Raw genomic sequence first — 20,899 nt, forward strand, 5'->3', positions numbered from 1 at the left:
TGACTGTTTCTAAGATTTAATTTTTTTTATTTCAAGATTTTTAATTCCATTAATATCATTCTATTTATTCAATCTTTTTATATATTAGACTAAAATAATCATTTGTATTAATTTCTATTAATCATAAAAGCACTTTCTAGTCACATGTCGTGACGATAGAACACATGCATCTCTCCTTAACTCAGTACAGCTTTTATAGGATAATTTATAAACTTAGCAGACGTAATCACTGGTCCTTTCATCATCTCATGTTGCTATGAGCGATTATTTATATGAAGGTTATGCAAATATGCTAGTTTAAAACTTTAAGACCTAACCTCTTTTCGCTTTGTTGCACATGAAACCTTAAATAATAAGGCCTTGGTTTACCAATAGGTGTTAATAATTATCAGTATTTTAATATATGTTTATATGGGTCAAAAATAATTTAGGCTAAATACTAAACAATATAAATATACTATTATGTAAAACAATGACACCAGAGTGACTGAATGTGATGCGGCACGATTACATTACAACGTATGGTTAAGAATAACTTAAAACCCATGCATGCTGATTGGTTGACAGCACTTCATTGGTTTGGAGGATGTGGCAGTCAATGCTGATTGGTCAACCAGGCTGTTAGTCATATGTCTGATTGGTCTATTAGACTTATGCCCATTTGTTCTGATTGGCTAATGATATCTCCACATGTATCCTGATTGGTCAAAGATAAAACCAATCACAAAACACAACCCTATATGCTGATTGGCCAATTAGATGCCAACACTTATTGTGATTGGACAAACAGACAGGTCATAAGCTTGCAGCTGATTGGATTATCAGCTATCTGCATTCATGCTGACTGTACAACCAAGTACATTCCTTGATGCTGATTGGTTAACTAGATATCAACTTTGATGCTGATTGGTCAATCAGATTTCCAACATGCTGATTGGCCAAACAGATAAAGTCTTCCTCATTCCTGAATGGCCAATTAGATTGATGCCCACATGAATGCCGATTGGTTGATTTTGATTAGTTAAGGCAAGATGACACAGGTTGATTTACATGGATGGAAGTGAATAACCAGATGATACAACTTTACCGATTGTCTCAACTTGAAAACCAATATCATGAAGATGATGATGATTAAGAATCATCCGTCCATCAAACGCAAAGGCAGGCTTCAGCATGTTGTTATAGATATGCTGGTAGTCATACGTCTGTAAGCCAATCAAAATAAAGAGACAACATAAATAATTTATTACTCTTAGGTAAATGCTATACCCACCTCTGGGCACAGCTAACCTTACAGATCAAATTCTGAGATCTAAGCTATCTGAAGTTTTGGATTTTGCAGAGGAAGGGAACCCAGAGAACCCAGAAAGAAAATCTTAAATAAAGGGATAGACCTAACCAAGCTCTGCTATCATGTGACGCTGAGTCTAGGAATCAAGCCTGAGATCCCAGAGGAGAGAGTGAAGTGCATTAATACTGTGAAATAAAAGTAACACCCTTAGCTTGATTTCAGACTCCAACTTTACCTTGAATTCATCCCATTCAGTACAGACTACAAAGGCATGAGCCTTGTCCACAGCCTTGTAAGGATCCTGTTCAATAGTAACCAGCCGCTTCACTGCAATAAAATTAGAAATACATTAAAATGAAGAATGATATTACTCAATTAAAATTACTTGAAGAAAAACTTACCTCTTGTTGGGTCCTCAGAGATGGCAGGGTCTTGTAGTTCCCTGCACATAGTAAATTAAAAATATGCCAAATTAAACAGATAAAAAGCTAATAGTAACATTGTTGGATTACATCCTCTTCTTTGGGAAGATGGTACATGAATTAAGGAGATTTTTAACTGGGATCCAGTTGCCATATACAATGTTTTCAATAAAAGGCAGCTATCGGCAGTTCATCGCCTGATATTTTGCCAAAAACTATTTTGACAAAAAATTCATTCATTACCAAATAAAGTTATATACAAACACCAGTGGCTTTGATCAGCCCCCTACTTCTTAGGACTATAACCACCTATTATGAAATCAATATTATTGAAAGCTGTGCATATACCAATATTTCTGATTTTGATATTAATCAGTACTTACAATAGAATCTGGGATTCCTTTACTTTTGGATCATAGATAGTTAGGAAAGCTCCTTCATCCATTAGGTATTTGCATATGTAGATACTGGCTGACTCTCTGCAGAATTATAATTAATACTCAGGTTAAAAACAATATCTCTATTGACATGCAAGTTTCTTTCATCATCCTGTAGCGCTTTCGCACAAATTGGGAACAGAACATGTTCTACTCACGCAATACATTCAATGCTCTATTCACACATCACTTAACTCACATGTTGATTTTTAGCTGTTGCAAAGTAACTAACCTTGTGTCACCTGTATTCTTCTTGAAAGAGAATCCCATGATGGCTATTCGTTTTCCTGTCACAGTGTTAAACAAGCAGTTGATGATCCTGTTGGTGAACCTTCTTCTTTGATAATCATTCATTGAGATCACCTGATACCAATAGTTAGCTACTTCGGGAAGGTTCAGAGCTTCACAAAGATACACAAGGTTTAGGACATCTTTCTGGAAGCAACTGCCACCAAAACCTGCAGGAAAATAACAGAAAAATGAAAAAGTTATGAACTGACCATATTAACGACAATGGGATGTTCGCATGATGGCATCATTTTACTTCCACTACCAAAATGCTTTGCAAATTTTCTTTCTTATTCAAATTTGTATTTCCTTGTGTGAGATCAATAGTAAGACAATTGGCTCTAATTACCTGAAGGTTGAGAGCAAGGTGAAGATTTGACCAGCCAGACATTGTCTGATGACCGACAGTTATATAAAGCCCTGCTATCTTTTGAATATTAGCAATCTTTCTTACCAACAGATGCCTGTAAAAACTTGTTTCCTATCCTTGAATCCATGCCAATGGCGTGAGCCACTTCAGATACATCTGCTCCAGTGGCCTCGCATATTGCACTCATGGAGTTGATGCTTGAAATGCGCTGGGCAAGGAAGGCATTAGCAGCCTTTAAACAAAACAACATTTGAACATTAGGATCCTTTTGTCAATTAATTTCAGGGGGGAGGGGTTGAGCAATTCCACAGGGAGCCCAAAGGTTATCATGGTCTTACCAGTTTGGATAGTTCTGAAGACCAAGTGTTTGTCTTGATTATCTTCTCTTTTGGTATCCAGTGTTCATAGACCCAACTCAGAGCATCTATTGCAGCAAGTCCTTCTTTTGTCTGGTCACCACCTTAACACAATAACAATGCTAATTCATTATTATTATAACACTGATCCATCTTTTCTACATTTTTCATATAGGGGCATAAAATAAACTATAGCAACACCCAACTCTTATGTCAATATTTATGTTGACTGGAAATACAGAGAACAAAACATCATCAAATAAACTCTATTTACATGTGTATGTACATTTCATTAGTGGTTAAGGCAAACGTTTTTGTTGCTATGCAACCCTTGCTCTTCTTTGAAGTGATAATTACCATATCCTGATGGTGTACTAGTTTCTGTTTCCCTATAAACCCTAGAGCTATGTCACGTAGAGTGTTATACTCCTGTTAGAGCTACCCATGCTACCCCTAACCCATAAAAAGTGCAATGTTAAAGAAAACAGCTCCTTCTGGCATGAAGGATGATGATGATTGAGCTCTGCCATCTTAGTTTAAAATATGAAAGACATACCAACAAGAACTCTGTCTGGTTCCAACAAATCTTTGATTGCTGTTCCTTCGGCAAGAAATTCTGGGTTTGACAAGACCTGAAAAACATTTTTGATACAGAGAATTTCTTAAGAAGAACAAATTTTGATGGGATGTGTTTATATTAGACAGATTTGACATATTATACAGTGTAGAACATAGGTTTCAAGAAAGTGTGTGCCATGCACAGGGAATATGATTTAATGTAATAACTGTTTTTACCTGAAACTTTTTATCAGCATTTGCACTTAATATTCTTGTAATACTGAAATTAATGTTGGACAAAGGAATCAGCTGTCTTTAAACATGAAAATGGACGACAGAAAATATCCATACCCCCCCCCCCCCCCACCTTATGTCTTGGTAATTTACTTGGGGTGGGGAGGGTTAGCAGAGCATATTATTGTGCAAGTTCCACAAAATACCCATGGATAAGTCCCCCACAAGAATGATTGGAATTTCTTAGAGGTGTTGGGGGGGGGGGGGGGGGGTGTTGTCTTAGGAGGTATGATAGGTACTTATAGTCTCAACAACATGAATGCTTTGTTTCTTACCTCTCTGCAGCTCGTACAGGAACTGTACTCTTTTCTACAATAATTTTGCCTCCTTCGGCAACCTGCGCTATATGCCTGGCAGCAGACTCAATGTACTTCAAATCAGGTGCTCTACCCTACAATCATATGAAAGTCATTGAAATGTAATTATTAACATCTCATTGAAAGGTAATTGAAATTTAATTTAAATTTTATCAATACCATGTCTGAAGCAACATTAGCCTGTATAGTGGCTCTTGGGAGGTGGATGCTCCCAGACATCTGCAGTAAATACTACGGAGACCTTAGAACAGTCGCAAAGTCAAGGGGAATTAGATTTTTCCATTACAGATCAAGAAGTATATGAAGTTCTAAGTAACCTAAAGAAACATAAAGCTCCCGGCCCTGATAATATTCCAAATGAGCTATTGATAACGGGAAAGGAAGCACTAAAAGGACACCTAACGGTAATTTTCAATAAAATCCTAGACAACGGAAAGTTTCCCTGTTCATGGAATCTAGGATATATTGTTCCATTGCATAAAAAGGACGATCCAACGAAAGCTGAAAATTACCGTGGAATAACACTCCTTTCTGCAATTGGCAAAGTTTTTACGGCAATACTTAACAAACGGCTCTATGATTACCTAACTACGAATAATATAATTAAACAGGAACAGGGTGGGTTTAGAAAAAAGCACGGAACAACAGATAGTATTCTTATTCTGAAATCTGTAATCGATAAATATGTTAAAAGTAAGCCACGGAAGAAAAATAATTTCCTTTTTTCCTGCTTTGTAGATTTTCAAAAAGCGTTCGACTGCATCCCAAGGAAAAAATTAATGGCAAAACTTGAAAATGTTGGTATAAATGGAAATTTTCTAAGAGTGATACAATCGATGTACTCCACTGATCAATCAGCAATCAAAGTAAATGGACACATTTCTCCGACATTTTCCTGTTATATGGGTGTTAAACAAGGCTGTATGCTGAGCCCTACGTTATTTAATTTATATCTTCACGATCTGCCTGACTCATTAAATTCGTGTAACAACAATGATGTAATGCTGAATGGCAAACCGATTAGTACTCTTTTATATGCAGATGACCTGGTTCTGTTCTCTAAATCTGCTAAAGGGCTTCAGAAATATCTCGACAAGCTAGAGGCATTTTGTGAACAATCAGGCTTAACAGTTAATATAACAAAGACAAAAGTGATGGTTTTCAATAATACAGGGAAGACAATGAATAACTTCCAATTCTATTTGAACAAATCTAAACTAGAAAACGTTAAATCATATAAATATTTAGGATTAAATTTTACAACCTTTGGAAACTTTACGTTTGCAAAACAAGAATTAAAAAAAGCTGCATTAAAGGCACTATTTCAGATGAAAAAACAAATGGGTGAATTTTTCACATCCAATATCAAATTAACTATAAAACTGTTTGACTCGCTTGTTACACCAATACTTCTATACGCAAGTGAGATATGGGGTATCGAAACATTAAGCACCAAAGACCAAGAGCCCATGGAACTTGTTCATTTGAAATTTTGCAAAATGCTCCTCAAGGTGACAAAGAATGCTAGTAACCTTGCATGCAGAGCTGAGTTAGGAAGGTTTCCGTTAAAATGCAAAGCATGCAGTAAAAGCTTTAAATTCTGGCATAAAATTATAAAGTCGGAACTACACCCAAAAAAACTTTCAGCCGAAGTCTACCAAGATATTAAAAATGAAACTAAAAAAGCCTTTTGGAGCATAAAAATTAAAACTACTTTAGAACAACTCGGATTGGGGATAATTTGGATGAAACAAAATGAACTTTCTCCAAGATGGTATGAATATGGAAAAATAATAACTCAAAGAATATATGACATTGAGAGGCAAATTTTATGGAGTAATCTCCACAATGATGAAAGGAAAGACGACAGACATAAAAATAAACTCAGAGTCTTTCGTCAGTTCAAAACGGATTATAACTTTGAAGAATATTTAAGTCAAGTCACCAGTATTAAGCACAGAGTGGCGCTTACAAAATTAAGAATTAGTAACCATAAGCTTGAAGTAGAAACGGGGAGGTATAAGAGGCCTTATCTCATTTACGATGAAAGGATTTGCCCAGTGTGTAAGTCGGGAGTAGAAAACGAAAAACACTTTCTAGTTTGGTGTCCACTATATGACTCTCATAGAAACGACTTAAGAGAGTTCATAGAAAAAAACACCAGCATTAATTTCAACAATATGAGCGCTGACAGTCGTTTTATGTTCTTAATCAATTCAAAATCAGCGTCTCTACAAAGAGCCATATCAGCATACATTCATCAATGTATGCTGATACGTGAAAATGAATTAAGAAAATTACCTAATACATAGTATATATATATACCTATAATATATTTGGAATCAAACACTCATGTACTATTAGTATAAGGTGCCAAATAAAATTGTATTGTATTGTATTGTATTGGGGATAAGAGAACCCAAGAGCTTTCAACTCTCCCTAACCCCCCCCCCCCCTCCCCCTCCAGTAACTGTTTGTCTGTCTAACTGTGACCTCTATGGCAAGCCGAATGTAGCAATATTCAATTCAGCTCGTTTATTCAACGTTCAACCATATTTATTCAACGTTCAACCCCTTATTCAACGTTCAACCATATTTATTCAACGTTCAACCATATTCATTCAACGTTCAACCCCTTATTCAACGTTCAACCATATTTATTCAACGTTCAACCATATTTATTCAACGTTCAACCCCTTATTCAACGTTCAACCATATTTATTCAACGTTCAACCATATTCATTCAACGTTCAACCATATTTATTCAACGTTCAACCATATTCATTCAACGTTCAACCATATTTATTCAACGTTCAACCCCTTATTCAACGTTCAACCATATTTATTCAACGTTCAACCATATTCATTCAACGTTCAACCCCTTATTCAACGTTCAACCATATTTATTCAACGTTCAACCACCCCTCCCCAAGGTTTACTCGTTCCCGGTTTCCTCTCGGCCCGACTACAACAGCCTCGGGCAGAGGGGAGCCTAGGAACAAGGTTGAAGGCGACCTGGCCTAAAACAGAGCCCAGTGGTCTAGAATATGGCGGATACCGATCAAAAAGTCGATCTTGAGAAAGAGGTTCCAAGATGTTTAATCTCTATTCTCGAGAAAACAAAGGAAATTAGTCAGCAGCCATTTGATAGAGAGATTGCCGAAGCACATAGTGTTGTACTTGACATGGCTGTTTGTTTGACCAGGACACTGTGTGATTGCTTCAGCGTGGATCCAAGTGATAGAAATGAACTCGAGTTGTTGTCAAAATATCTAACAGATGTGTTGAATTCTTGGTCACATTACATCAATATGGGATCTGTCACGCCTACAACTGTTGCTGGGCAAATGGCGGCCACCAAGACTTGCTCTCTAAAACCTGGTAGGCCTTCGTATGATATTTCTTGTGAAACCCTTGAAGAACTTCGTGCACTAGGATTCAGTTGGACCAAGATTGCAGAATATTTAGGCGTTTCAAGATGGACAATATACAGAAGAGTAGAAGAATTTCATTTACAAGATATGAAAGGCTTTAGTGACTTGTCTGACGAAATACTGGATGATATAGTTAAAACATATTTGTCAACTCATGGATCAGCCACTGGCCAGGGTTACGTTGCTGGCTACGTAAAGTCACTTGGCTACAGAATTCAAAGGCAAAGAATAAGAGAAAGTATGGCTAGAATGGATCCTAAAAACACTGTCTTGAGATGGGGTGCCTTGGTGTCTCGAAGAACTTATCAAGTGCCATGGCCAAACTCTCTATGACATCTTGATGGGCACCATTCGTTGATTCGTTGGAAACTAGTAATTCATGGATGCATCGATGGATTTTCCAGAAGAATAATGTATTTAAGTTGCAATTCAAACAACCTTTCAGAAACTGTTCTTGAACTCTTTTTAAATGTAATTAATTCTGATGGTGATCTCTGGCCATCAAGAATCAGAGTGGATCAAGGTGTAGAGAATGTCCTTGTATGCGATGCCATGGTGAAAGCTAGAGGTGAAGGAAGAGGAAGTTTTATAGCAGGTCCCTCAACTCACAATCAGCGCATTGAAAGGTTGTGGCGAGATGTTTTCAGATGTGTTTGCCATCTGTATTACTACACCTTTTATGCCATGGAATCCACTGGAATACTCCAAGTAAATGAAGCTGTCCATCTTTTTGCTCTACACTTGGTATTTATCCCCAGAATAAATAAGGCAATGAATGAATTTATGAAGGCTTTTAATCACCACAGAGTACGTACAGAGAGAAACTGGTCCCCCATCCAGATGTGGACAAATGGAATGATGCATGCCAATAATCCATTAGCGCATGGATTGGTGGATGAAGAGCCAGATGACCTAGCCATGTATGGATACGATGCCCAAGGTCCATCACGTTCCAGACAGGAAAATAATGTGATAGTTGAGCCAATAGATCTTGATAATGAAGAATTAATAAAGGCATACGTTTTGGATAGGATTGATCCACTGAAGGAATCAAGTGAACTGGGAGTAGACATATATTGTCAGGTTTTAAGTCTCACTCAAGAGATAATTGAAGAAATGAAATGAGTATGCTATGAATAAAGATTAAAGTCACGAACCCCATGATTTCGATATGAATCTAATGGACTTTATGATGTAGGAGACCCTTGTTCTATTGTTTTCTTATATATATTTGACATAGTAGTACACCATAGCAAGCCATATTGCTAGTCTCCATTAAAAATTTAGATTGTGATATTGAGTCTGAGAGCTTTAATTTTTCATACAACACAACCAAATTGATTCACCTGTAGTTTGTGAATTTATGCATAAAAAATAAAAAATTTCATAATTAACATCTCAGTAATCCAGGGTCTGCTGTAAGGAAGTTTTTTTTCTTCTAATTTCTCTTCTGTGTATTAATACTTTCATCCCCCCGAGTTCAGTTCCCCCTCCACCATCAACAAAAATCAATTTCTAAATAATATAATTTGATCATTAATTTTTTGGGTTCTGAACCTGTCATGAAAACTAAATACTCAGGAAGTGCCAAGACTGAATACAGGTTGTAAATTTTGGTCTTAATAAGCTGCAGGTTTAATACTAGAAATAATTGTAATAGTTTTCAACTGCATATTAAGTTGTTTTGAAATGCACATATGAATTGGTTGTAGAAAAGCCATGGCTTTAAATTGATCCTGGAATTGTTACTCTGCCTTGAATAACAAATTTTGATGTGTTTTAGAAATCACCCTTACACCCACCCTAGTTTCACATAATTTTCCTAAAAATGTAAAGCTGAAATCCTTAACAAAAAGGGGGTGCTAATTATTATTAATCCCATATCCCAACCAAAAACTGTTTATTCCAATCCCAGTTCAAATCCAACAATCTCGGCCAGTTTTACTCAATCCTCAATTTCATTTTCCTATTGTTCTTTGGTTCAAATATCCCAGTCCCATTACATGAAATCCCTTTTCCCAGGAGGCTCTAAGAAATGAAATCCCAGCTATTAGCAACCTAAGAATTGACATACCAGTAATTTCTTCAAAAATTAAAAGGAAATAACAAATAGATTTTTCAATAGCAATAATAGTTTCAATGTAACAGTGCATCTTTTAGAGCTATGTATATCATAGTTAATTTTCTTTCATAAATATCTTCAACATTTTTAGAAAAATAAACAGTAACAACTTTTTGGTTTTAGCTTATATGTGGAAATTGTTTAAAGCAACACCAATATATCTCTTCGGAAAATTTAGAACACAAAAAATCAAACATTCAAGTTTACATTTCTGTGCTTTGCTTTTGGCAATCATATTAAAATATCAGAAGAAAATAAATTTCATCATTGTATTCTTGTCCTAGTTTTTTTCAATTGTGAATGAATCTCTTTAGGTTGTTCATGATTTATGTAACATTGAGGCAGGAGTTTCTTATACTCATGCCAGACCGAAATAAACATTAACAAAGGCACTGTCATATACATCAAAGAGCTCTTCTTCAGAAGGAAGAGGACAATCATGTGACCCAGTGGGTAAATACAATGTCTGGGTGCAAGTGTTTGAAGTAGGCACAAAAGCCCACTTGTTCTTACTAGTTGCAGTGGCGAAGCAGATGCTAGGTGGAATTGCAAAGCCCAGAACTGGCTCTTCTTCAGCACCAGTTGCGAATTGTAAGATATGTCCAATGGTGATGGCTGCCCTACGACCACTGGTAGCCTCTCGGACATACTTTAAGAATAACTCATAGACAGCCATTTCATACCTCTTTGCATTTGACCCTTCATCTGAGAAGGAAGGTGCAAGTAAGGAAATCAACTTTCTTCTTGTAAGATTATACGATTGAGAGGGTCGCATCAAGTGTACTAACTGTGGGACAGCCTTTGCAATTTGGTACAAGCCAATCTTTGCAAACCCCATACGTAGCTTAAGAATGCATATGCTGGGCTTGGGTTCTTGAAACAACTCTTGTAACATTGATTCATCCATAAATTTTGGTACTGGCCCATTTTGAAGCATGCTAAGAGCCATGATGATGCCAACCTTTATATAGTCATCAGAAAGCAGATTCCTCAATCCATTGTCAAAATATTTTTCTTTAATCTCTCTGAGGCATAAACGGAAGAATTCCTTTCTTGGCCCCCCATTATCATGTGCAACTTCACCATAAAAGGTTACTTGCAAAGTGAGCTGAAGGTTTTCAATCTCTTCAATTTCATCAAATGCAGTTTTTAACAAGTTTTGTCTGTTCACATCAATAAAGTTCACCTCTCCTTCCAAATTTGACTCAGTTTCAGTAGTATCAAGTGGTCGTCCCTTCACAATATATTTTTGTGCACATCTTAATACCTCAACTGGGTTAGTAGCCTTGTCTGCCTCACATGCTTTCAAGCATTCTTTCACTGCTGATTCAACATCATAGTTCCCACCCCATGCAGACTTAAGTAGGTCGCCATCATCTTCCTCTTGTGGCTTTTGAGAAGGAACAAGGCTTTCATAATCCTCTACATTTTGGCCATGGTTATTTTCCCTGCCATCTTGAGTGACTGGTGCTGGTGTTTCCTGCCTTTCTTCACCTTCTACATTGGGTTCACGATTTCTTCCTTGAATATAATCATCAAGCAAGCATTCAAATCCATCCTTCAGGGTTATATAAATGCTTCCCTGGCCTGCAAGGAGTTTTACTTCTTTGAAGGAGAATTCACCAGCATTTACAGGCTTTGACAATTTTCTTCTAATTGCTTTTAAAAATTCCAAATCCTGTGGAGCCACAGTTGGAAACTTTATAACAACTGCCTCAGCCAAGCATGCTCGAATGTTTTGTTCATTCATGTTAGAGTTCAGAGTAACAATGCCTCTCAGTATGATGGCATCATCTTCTAAGAGCAATGAATCACTCTCATTGAGCTGCCCCCTGGAATTTACAAGAACAAACTCGAAAGTCTTTTCCATTGGTTTGGCCTTTTTTTGTGCAGATGAGGCAGAAGTACCTAATAAGCATAAGCAATAGTTAAAACTTCTGCATCTAATAAGCTAATCAAAATTAAACTGGCTTTGTTACAGCATCCTTTTTACAAAATCAATGATTCGCCTTAACATCAAACTTTTTGGCAAAAAAAATATGATAAGCCCTCAACAACAATATTTTTTTCCAACCATGTAATATAATAATTTAAAAAAAATCTTTTTGCTCATACCACCCCCCCCCCCCTCCCCCTAAATATAATGGTCTATCCCTAATCAAAAGGATACCGACTGTAGAAAGGAATGCAACGTTTATGTTTATTAGCACAGTAGCAAACGTCTCAGTGTGCATACCACACTTCGGTGAAATCCATAGTCATAGTACTATAAAACGACGCTTGAATCATATGGAGGGTCCGAGAGCAGGACATACTGCAGTATATTTTATTTTTATTACGTTCGCGCAGCGCTACAAAATGGCAGCTTTTACCACGTGTAAGCCTGAGTCACGAAAACTACGATAGGTTTTGAACAATGGGATCTCCAAAGAAAAGTATAAACAATACCTGAAATGGCTCGCAGACGTTCTCGTCCATTTAAACGGGAATAAAGCCCTCTGTTTGTAGAGTTCTGGACCATAGATTGAGCTCTATTGACTGTTCTCCCGACCGAAGAAATAGCAGATTCCATTCTGCTAGAGAGACCAGTAGAAGTTGATGGATTCGAAGAACCATTCATCTGATTTAAGATCTTTCCTGCCTCGGTTAGGCATTTTGCCAGATCATCCAAGTATTTTTTATTGTTATTGTCCATTACTGCCCCAATCTCTATTATAACTATGCCCAAATCCAAACACGTGCGTAACCGATCAAATCTGACAACGTACGCGGTGTAACTGGGCTCTGTTTTAGGCCAGGTCGCCTTCAACCTTGTTCCTAGGCTCCCCTCTGCCCGAGGCTGTTGTAGTCGGGCCGAGAGGAAACCGGGAACGAGTAAACCTTGGGGAGGGGATTGGGGAGGGGTGGTTGAACGTTGAATAAATATGGTTGAACGTTGAATAAGGGGTTGAACGTTGAATGAATATGGTTGAACGTTGAATAAATATGGTTGAACGTTGAATAAGGGGTTGAACGTTGAATAAATATGGTTGAACGTTGAATGAATATGGTTGAACGTTGAATAAATATGGTTGAACGTTGAATAAGGGGTTGAACGTTGAATTATAAGGGGTTGAACGTTGAATGAATATGGTTGAACGTTGAATAAATATGGTTGAACGTTGAATAAGGGGTTGAACGTTGAATTATAAGGGGTTGAACGTTGAATAAGGGGTTGAACGTTGAATAAGGGGTTGAACGTTGAATAAGGGGTTGAACGTTGAATAAGGGGTTGAACGTTGAATAAATATGGTTGAACGTTGAATAAGGGGTTGAACGTTGAATAAATATGGTTGAACGTTGAATAAACGAGCTGAATTGAATATTGCTACATTCGGCTTGCCATAGACCTCCTATGTTTTTTTCTAAAAACCAAAAGGCAAAGTGATTGTGATGTTGGCTTACAACGAAAACAAAAGAAGTCTAAAAGTAAAATCAGCTGAGTCAATCTGAGTAAACTAACAAATCTGAGTTTTAACTTAGATTGGTCAGATATTGTCAAAGTTTTGATTGAAAGACAATGAATGGCAAAGTTTTTTCAAAGTCATTTAGACCAAATTCAAAGTGATAAGAGTTCTAATACAAAAGAAATTGCCTGTAGGCTGGACCGTTACTGGTTAACAAAATAATTTAGAGGTGTACGTAACTAAGATATTCTTGAGAGAGATAAATGATACCTGCCGAAAAACTGATTTATATTTAATAATGTGAATGAAAAAAAGGCATTTACTTTCAATGGCAATTTACAGCAGCTATTAGTGTTTTCAATTCTTTATGTTTTCCATTAACTGTATTCTAAATCTATCTAATAAACGTATTTAAAAATTTCAGTAAATTCAAAGTTAATTAAAAGAACAAGTTTCATAGTTTATGAACAAGTTTGCGAGGTAATTAGCTTACCTTTCCTAGTCCAAAAGTTTTTGTTGGCGTGTTAACCTGTAGATATAATGGTAAAGATGGTTTTTGGACATCATTTCGTTTCCAAGTGACAGAGAAACTCGCCAGGAATGGTCCCTAATACCCCTATTATCATCAGCCCACACATTCAAAATAAATAAAGAGATTTTACACGATATATACTTACACATATGAATATCAAGTCAGCCTTTTTTATCGCTGAATTGATGTCAGTTGTAAACCAAAGATTTCTTCCCCGACATTCTTTCACAACTTCAGCAAGCCCAGGCTTTAAAAAACAGAATATAAATCAAAGGATTAAATATCTAAACACACAAAAACAAAGTTCAACCACTACAAATTAACCTACCTCAAATATTGGCAGAGAATCGCAGTTCCAAGCATCGATTTTTTGTTGGCTAAGATCAGCTACTGTAACTTGAATATCAGGACATTTTAGCGCGATTACACTGCAAGACGGTCCACCAACATATCCCGCTCCTAAACAACAGATATCTTTTATAGGGCCCATAGTAAAAATCTTAAAGTCGGCTTCAAGATCAACAACTCAATTGACGATCACCGAAGTATCTAAATGAACACGATCCCACAGTAACGCATGCGTTATAACATCGAAGGGGTATTCCTTGGATGGCCACTGACGATTGGCTAACTTTCATAACATTATTTCTTCTGTTATTCGAATTATTCAAGCAAAGTACTCATAGCAAACGCTAGGGAAGTCTCAAAAATAATCTTACACCAAACCTTATTTCGGATCCTTGAAATCTTTTTGTGTTTCACCTCTCCTAAAATGCATATAGCTTCCGGTTACGTGACTTCCGGCACAGCGCCAGATAAGATCTATTTTGCAGTTTTATTGCGAATTGGGGGGGGGGAAAAACATTTAAGATTGAAAATGTCTGAATAGTTGAGAACTACACATAAGAAATTTTCTTCTGAGACAAAATTTAGATAAAGGATTGGCATTTTCTAATGCCTTCATTTCCTGTTAACGTCGTTTCCGGTAGCCCAAATACCACCCAAACGACCCTTGAAGTTTTGGCATGAAGTTGTAAATATAAAAACTATGTTTACAGACTTTTTAATTTTTATCAGTTATTCTGTCAATATCTATAGATTGAATATATTCTAGTATCTGCCATTAGAAATCTAAAAGAAGTGAATGGATGGGAAATAATCTTCATTCATCCATTTCCTATTCCATTTATGGAAAAAATACAGCAATGTATTTCACCCGTGCAATGATATACTGTATATTGAATCGCGATTGAAAAGTTTATTGAAACCTTTGCTTCAATAATTGTGGTTAATAAATAATTTAATTTAAGCTACAAGCAGTGAACTAGAAAGTGATTTTAAGATTTTCTTAAAATAATAAAATTCACCCTAAAGAACTTTAGCATAGTTTTGGCGTAGCATTTCTCTGTCTAACTCATGCATGGCCGAAAGTTCTCGATGAAGAGCTCGGAGTTTTTCTAAAGAGTTTTCAGGATCTTCTTCTAATTGTTTTTGCTTCTCTTCTAAGGATTGAAGTTTTGGATCATTAAACTCTGGAGTCATGTCTTCTCCCTCAGATGTAGCATCTGCTGATGGCTTCTTTGGTTCTTTGCCATTGGACTCCTCTCCTTCTTCTCCTTCTTCGCCTTCTTCTCCTTCTTCATCTTCTTCACGCTCAGCCTCTTCCTCATCCTCCTTAGCTGTTAAAATAATGTTAAAAATTAATTATTGGCCACCCTGTATTCGGCAAGGGGGTGGGATTGGGTGTCTCACCACCCTCTTTGGAGTCGAAAAGTAATAACAATAAAGGATAAGGTAAGAACTAAGAGGAATTCTGTGTGTTGCCTTTCTACTTAACAGTCATCCCCCTTGTGAACGTTCTGGATCTGCCATTGAATAGCACAGGCAGTCCAGACTTAACACCACAAGTGAAAAGTAACCCTATTACAACGAAACAAATTTTTCCATTATAATTTATTTGACATTTAAGTATTTTTCAAACGATCGATTTTCAAGTTTCCTCAAGATTTTTTTACCTTGGTATTTTTTGGCCTTGACTGGTTTTCTAGTCTGCGCAGGAGCGATTCCATTCTGTAGATTCTTTACAAACATCTGTTGATATCTCACGCCAGTATAATGCCTGATCTCTTCAACAAATGCTTTAGTACGAGCAACAAACTCGTTTACAGATAACTTGGCAACGAATGTTAGTCGTGCGTGGGTGTAGTTGGTGCTGGGAGGACGAGCAGAATGTGGTATAATACCTGATGGAAAATGGTAAATGCTATGGTATAAAATATATTAGAACAATGTATGTAACAAGAGATTTACTACAAAGGTGCACAGATACTCTGGTAAAATACCGTACTATTAATATAACAATGTAATTGCTGTTACAAGAACATACTCAAACCTCACAAAACCTTAATTAGTTTCATCCTCCAGCCGGGGATGCGCACCAACCGAACAACTGTTTTTTTTTTCAAGACAATTTGAGGTGAGAATAACCTTTATACAGCTGCTTCCCACCCCTCCTAAGGGAAAAAAACGTTTCCACCCCGTAAGGGTTAGGGGTGGTAAGTGCAGTATCTACCTATGTGCTTTTTTAATTTTTAATTTTTTCCTTTTTCAATTAACTTATTTTCCTCTCGCTTTCTCATCAAGAGCTAAAATTGGACAAAAGAAGCAATCCATGCGCGCACGTTCTTAAAGCTTCTCATAGCATGGAGAGGCCTAGCACTTCCGTTTCCTAGCAATGTATAGCATGACTCGGAAGAGAACAACCTCGGAGTGGCGTCTAAGAGAAAGAGATTGAAATAGCTCTGCTACGCGTCATGCTTCTTCTAACACTTTTTTCTAACACTGTGCCCTGTAATTCTCGAGTGCTTTACAGCTGTACACTACGCGCGAGCACGTTTTCTACTTCATTTTTCCTCTCACAGAAACGAATTGGGTGCTAATCTGCAAAATATGGTACTGCAACTACTGTCTACCTAAAGGCACATATCCCACTCCCCGCGCACCAAATAAGAGCCCAACTCCTTTGTTTCTGCCAGGGGCTATTTCTTTATCACTATAGAAATGCGTAACCTCATATACATGATACTAAACTCCTACAAACCTTGGAAAATGACAGCTCGTCCATATTTTGGTCGAACTTCAGCAGCAATCTCAGGATTTTTTGTATCTTCTTCATAGAAAACAGTCTCGCCATAATCATTCTTAGTCATGTTAGGATTCAAGTAGATAAGGAATGTCCATTCGTCTTCATGTTCTCCACAGTCATTATGGATGCGCGTATGGTCAGCATTCCTTATAAGGTTACATGACACGTCATAAGGAAACCATTCGTCTTTCCCTGACACGTGACTTGCCACCTGAAAGAGATTATTCACAGCTGTCAATCAAATACACAGCACGGTCACGGCATGAAACATAGAACCAATCACAGTGTGCATGATTTAAAAGGTATTTTTGAGTAGGAAACAAAACAGCAAAATTGTAGCTGTACCGCATCTTATAACCCTAAGATATTTGTTGTGATTGGATGAATAGCGCAGCGCAACCATGACGTCATAAAAACGAAGACAAAGGCGAAATTCGGACAAACAAACTTACAAGTTTACTTTCAGCAGATAATTTTCACAGCCGATCGCAGTTGATCTTAGTTTACATGGGTTATTATTGTAACTTTAAGTAAAAATAATAAAATCGGTTCGTATAATCCTCGTAGCGGTTAAACAGAATGCAATGTTTGTCCGAATCTTTAAGCTATTTTTAGAATCAGTGCGCTGCGCTATTGGAAGACAATGGGAAGCCATTTTAGTCTTAGTCACGGCATATCATACCGTGTACGAGCTGTAGTCTGTACCTTAATTTTACAACACATAAGAAAACCACATTAATTTCTGTTACCCTAAGTAATGTCCCTGCAGTACTCTCTTCAGTCACACAAAACATGCTTTAACGAGTAAACACACAAAGTGATTGGTTGTACCTTTTTCAGTCATACGAAACATGCTTTAACTAGTAAACACACATGCTGATTGGTTGAGCAAGTGTGCATGGTCCACACCCTTTAGAATAACATTAACATAATGCACAATATCGCATGCAAAGAAAGTTGAGATATTTTGATTCAACACTTCAGTTTTGAGTTATCTTTGCTCAACCATAGTCTTGGTTGTGTATTATGTTAATCCCTTGGCATATCAATCAACTCGTATTTTCGTTCTGTAGGCTGTACAATCCTTACTATTCAATGGAACTAACAAAAGAAAATAGAGTATTGCAGAATTACTTTGATATTCATCAAAATGACTGCATCATTTACCCCGTATTATCACATATACATATATATCTTTAAAGTCATACCCTGCGTGTGATGTTCCAGAGTCTGCTACGTATGTAACTATCAATAGCAAACCCAGCTATCCATTGCACATTATCACTGTCACCATCATCATCACTGTCATCATAGTAGTATAGGCCATAATTTAAAATAACAACTCGTAACATGTCTAGATCCTTCTTTTCAAATAAATCATCAAATACAAAGATTTTCTTGCCATTTTTGGTTTGATATTCTCGGACAAGTTTGCTCTTAAAGTCAATGGAAGCTGGGGCTAGTTCGTTTGCTCCAACAAAGTCACCAGTTACTACGGCTATCCGCTCAGCTCTAGCTCGTTCCCAGTTTTGTGAACTTTGGTAGACTTTGTCTTTTGATTTTGTGAACTGAATGTGCAAGAGGAATAATCCTTGCTTGAATGCCATGCTTGGGGGTCTTGCTAGATATGGCACAGAGCTCTGCCAGATGACAGCACGACCATATTTGGGTACTGCACCACCAAATATTTCCTGGTCTTTGTCATACCTGGAAAGGTATTAGGTATCACACTTAGCGATATGGCATGATACACAGGGACAGCATGCAGAGCTTTAATTGGGCATTGGGGTGCTATATTGATCCCTCTCTGATTCCCAATAGTTTTGCTGCCATTTTTGTTTTATTTGCTTATTTTCTATTTAACATATAATCCAGTATTCGGAAGATTTTTTTGAAATATTATACACCTCCCCAATCTAAAACTTGCACTGCATTTAGCCTGCATACAGAAGCCCAAGAGTAATAGGAGATGGCATGAGGTGGGCCACTGTGCAGGCTACTCTGAGGTCTGATGAGCATGGTACACAAGTAATACCATACAATAGATCTTTTACCTTAGTGTGCACATTGCAGATCATCATGTGATGAGTGCACTCTCTTGGGAGTTGATTCTTTCATGTGAGAAATTCTCAAGGGAATGTCATGTGATCTAAAAAGGGCAATTGCATGCGAAGCTAAAGGTCTATACTTACTGATATAGACCTCCATAATATTATTGTTGAGCATTACTTACAGGTAAATTTCTCCGTAATCATTTTTTTGCCATTCAGTATTCAAAAACATTATCATGGAATATTCATCATCTTTGTCACTGGCATCACTGTATAATCTAGTAAAGTCACCTCGACGAAGAATTTTAGCCCTGACTCTATATGGATAATAAATTTCCTTTGAACCAGAAACATCGGTTACTGCTTTTTGAAGCACACGGCCAATGGCAGAATTAGCAAATTGGAGAGAGTCTAACTCATTGACCCATGGAATGCCATCATTAAGTTTCTCTATTCCTCCTTCGTACGGTTCATGTAAGCTGAATTTCCATGCCCCTAATTCCACTGTTATAAAGCCACGCAGCATTGCTAATGATGAAGCATTAAGGAGGTTATCAAGCACAAAGGCCTTCTTGTTTGTTGGAGTTTTGTAGCTAGAGAGGATTTTGTCTTTCACACTGATGTTCATCAAGGTGTCCTGAAATATCGTTTGAAGATCATTATTTGAAATTCAGAATAAATTCTCCATTCATCATTATTTATCCCAGAAGGCATTGCACGTGACACACTTAAATATAGTCCGTGGGGGGGGGGGGGGGGTCTATTTCTAGGGGTAAATGATGAGAGCTAGCCGAAATAGCAGAACTCCTCTGAAAAACCAGAGGTCCGCTATGCAGGCTATAGTTGAAAGCAAGATGTCATCAACTTAGCCCACACATTACCCACCAGTTAGCTAATGATCAATTGACATGACTACAGTTGTAGAGTCAACTCATTAATTGCTTTGAATTATTTGAATTATTCAATGCTTTTTAAAATATGTTGGAATTATATTTTGCTGCATGATATTAATTTTGATATTTTAAGGTATGATTGTAAAAACAAAAATATGTTTAAAATATTATTAATTCTCAATATTTTTTAATAATTATTGTTTAATTGGGAACATTTAATCAGACAATTCATAAAGTGTTCATCGTTGGGCTTTTGAAAGGTTAAAGAGAAAAGATAAAAAATATTCAAAGAGTATCATAGCTAACATTTGTGGTTTCTCAAATTGCTTCTAAAACTAATACGAAATGTTCTTCGATTATTCGAAACGATTATCTTTGGTTTAAGGGCAAACAAAGAAAAGTCTGTATACTGTCAAATGAAAGAAAATTAAGAATTATTTCAAATCATATTTACCGGAAGAGAGAGCTGAGCAACTCCAAAGTTTGACTGCATCGATTCAGACCAAACTAACTGATCTTCAACATCTTGACAGTAAATAATTCCCACAAAAAGTAGGAGAAAAAAAGTCAAAACTGTTCTCGAGGACGCCATATTCTTAACAAGAAAAAATTGCGAGAAACTAGTTGGTTTATGGTTGGTTCGAATAAACAATCAAGCAATTATTGAGCACTTTATACTCGCCACCCGAGTGGAAGCCGAGCACCTCCCGAATGGAAACCCTTTGTGCATCGGGTGAGTGTTGATGGTTGTAGCGATAGTTGTGGATATTTTAATATAGCAGGTGTACAACAGTAAAAACTTAATTATGCCAACCTAGACGAATACATTTTCTGTAATATTGAACCAGTAAAAATTAGATAAAGGCTAAAAAATGTTCTCGTTTTTATAAAATTTCACTGCTTGTCAATCGATGGCATTATATTGGCTTTCCAACCATCCCTT

General features: G+C 36.9%; 5 protein-coding genes across 5 annotated transcripts; 2 read left to right on the forward strand and 3 right to left on the reverse strand.

Annotated features, from left to right (window-relative positions):
* Positions 1-14,599, reverse strand: LOC116305250 (UDP-glucose 6-dehydrogenase). Its single transcript, XM_089029804.1, has 13 exons — positions 14,196-14,599; positions 14,013-14,114; positions 13,829-13,864; positions 4,292-4,407; positions 3,960-4,002; positions 3,721-3,796; positions 3,147-3,268; positions 2,893-3,040; positions 2,383-2,608; positions 2,097-2,192; positions 1,693-1,733; positions 1,527-1,618; positions 1-1,205 (listed from the first exon to the last, which is right to left on the reverse strand). The coding sequence occupies exons 1-13, from the start codon at positions 14,355-14,357 to the stop codon at positions 1,047-1,049; spliced, it is 1,419 nt and encodes a 472-aa protein (XP_088885930.1). The 5' UTR covers positions 14,358-14,599; the 3' UTR covers positions 1-1,046.
* On the forward strand, positions 7,381-8,923 carry LOC148911510 (uncharacterized). Its single transcript, XM_089029809.1, has one exon. It carries the CDS (start codon positions 7,381-7,383, stop codon positions 8,098-8,100), a length of 720 nt encoding a protein of 239 aa, XP_088885935.1. The 3' UTR covers positions 8,101-8,923.
* On the forward strand, positions 8,179-8,923 carry LOC148911511 (uncharacterized). The gene has a single exon (XM_089029810.1). It carries the CDS (start codon positions 8,179-8,181, stop codon positions 8,890-8,892), a length of 714 nt encoding a protein of 237 aa, XP_088885936.1. The 3' UTR covers positions 8,893-8,923.
* LOC148911512 (uncharacterized) lies at positions 9,379-12,872 on the reverse strand. The gene is made up of 2 exons (XM_089029802.1): positions 12,338-12,872; positions 9,379-11,797 (listed from the first exon to the last, which is right to left on the reverse strand). The coding sequence occupies exons 1-2, from the start codon at positions 12,582-12,584 to the stop codon at positions 10,248-10,250; spliced, it is 1,797 nt and encodes a 598-aa protein (XP_088885928.1). The 5' UTR covers positions 12,585-12,872; the 3' UTR covers positions 9,379-10,247.
* Positions 14,600-14,914: 315 nt separating the features above from the next.
* Positions 14,915-20,628, reverse strand: LOC116291411 (uncharacterized). The gene is made up of 6 exons (XM_031698581.2): positions 20,411-20,628; positions 19,246-19,700; positions 18,221-18,719; positions 16,968-17,223; positions 15,883-16,110; positions 14,915-15,546 (listed from the first exon to the last, which is right to left on the reverse strand). The coding sequence occupies exons 1-6, from the start codon at positions 20,546-20,548 to the stop codon at positions 15,236-15,238; spliced, it is 1,887 nt and encodes a 628-aa protein (XP_031554441.1). The 5' UTR covers positions 20,549-20,628; the 3' UTR covers positions 14,915-15,235.
* Between the last annotated feature and the right edge of the window lie 271 nt (positions 20,629-20,899).

Source organism: Actinia tenebrosa, unplaced genomic scaffold (assembly GCF_029948245.1).
Source record: "Actinia tenebrosa isolate PJP-AT-01 unplaced genomic scaffold, QUT_ActTen_1.0 PGA_scaffold14__42_contigs__length_11649687, whole genome shotgun sequence".
NCBI lineage: Eukaryota > Metazoa > Cnidaria > Anthozoa > Actiniaria > Actiniidae > Actinia > Actinia tenebrosa.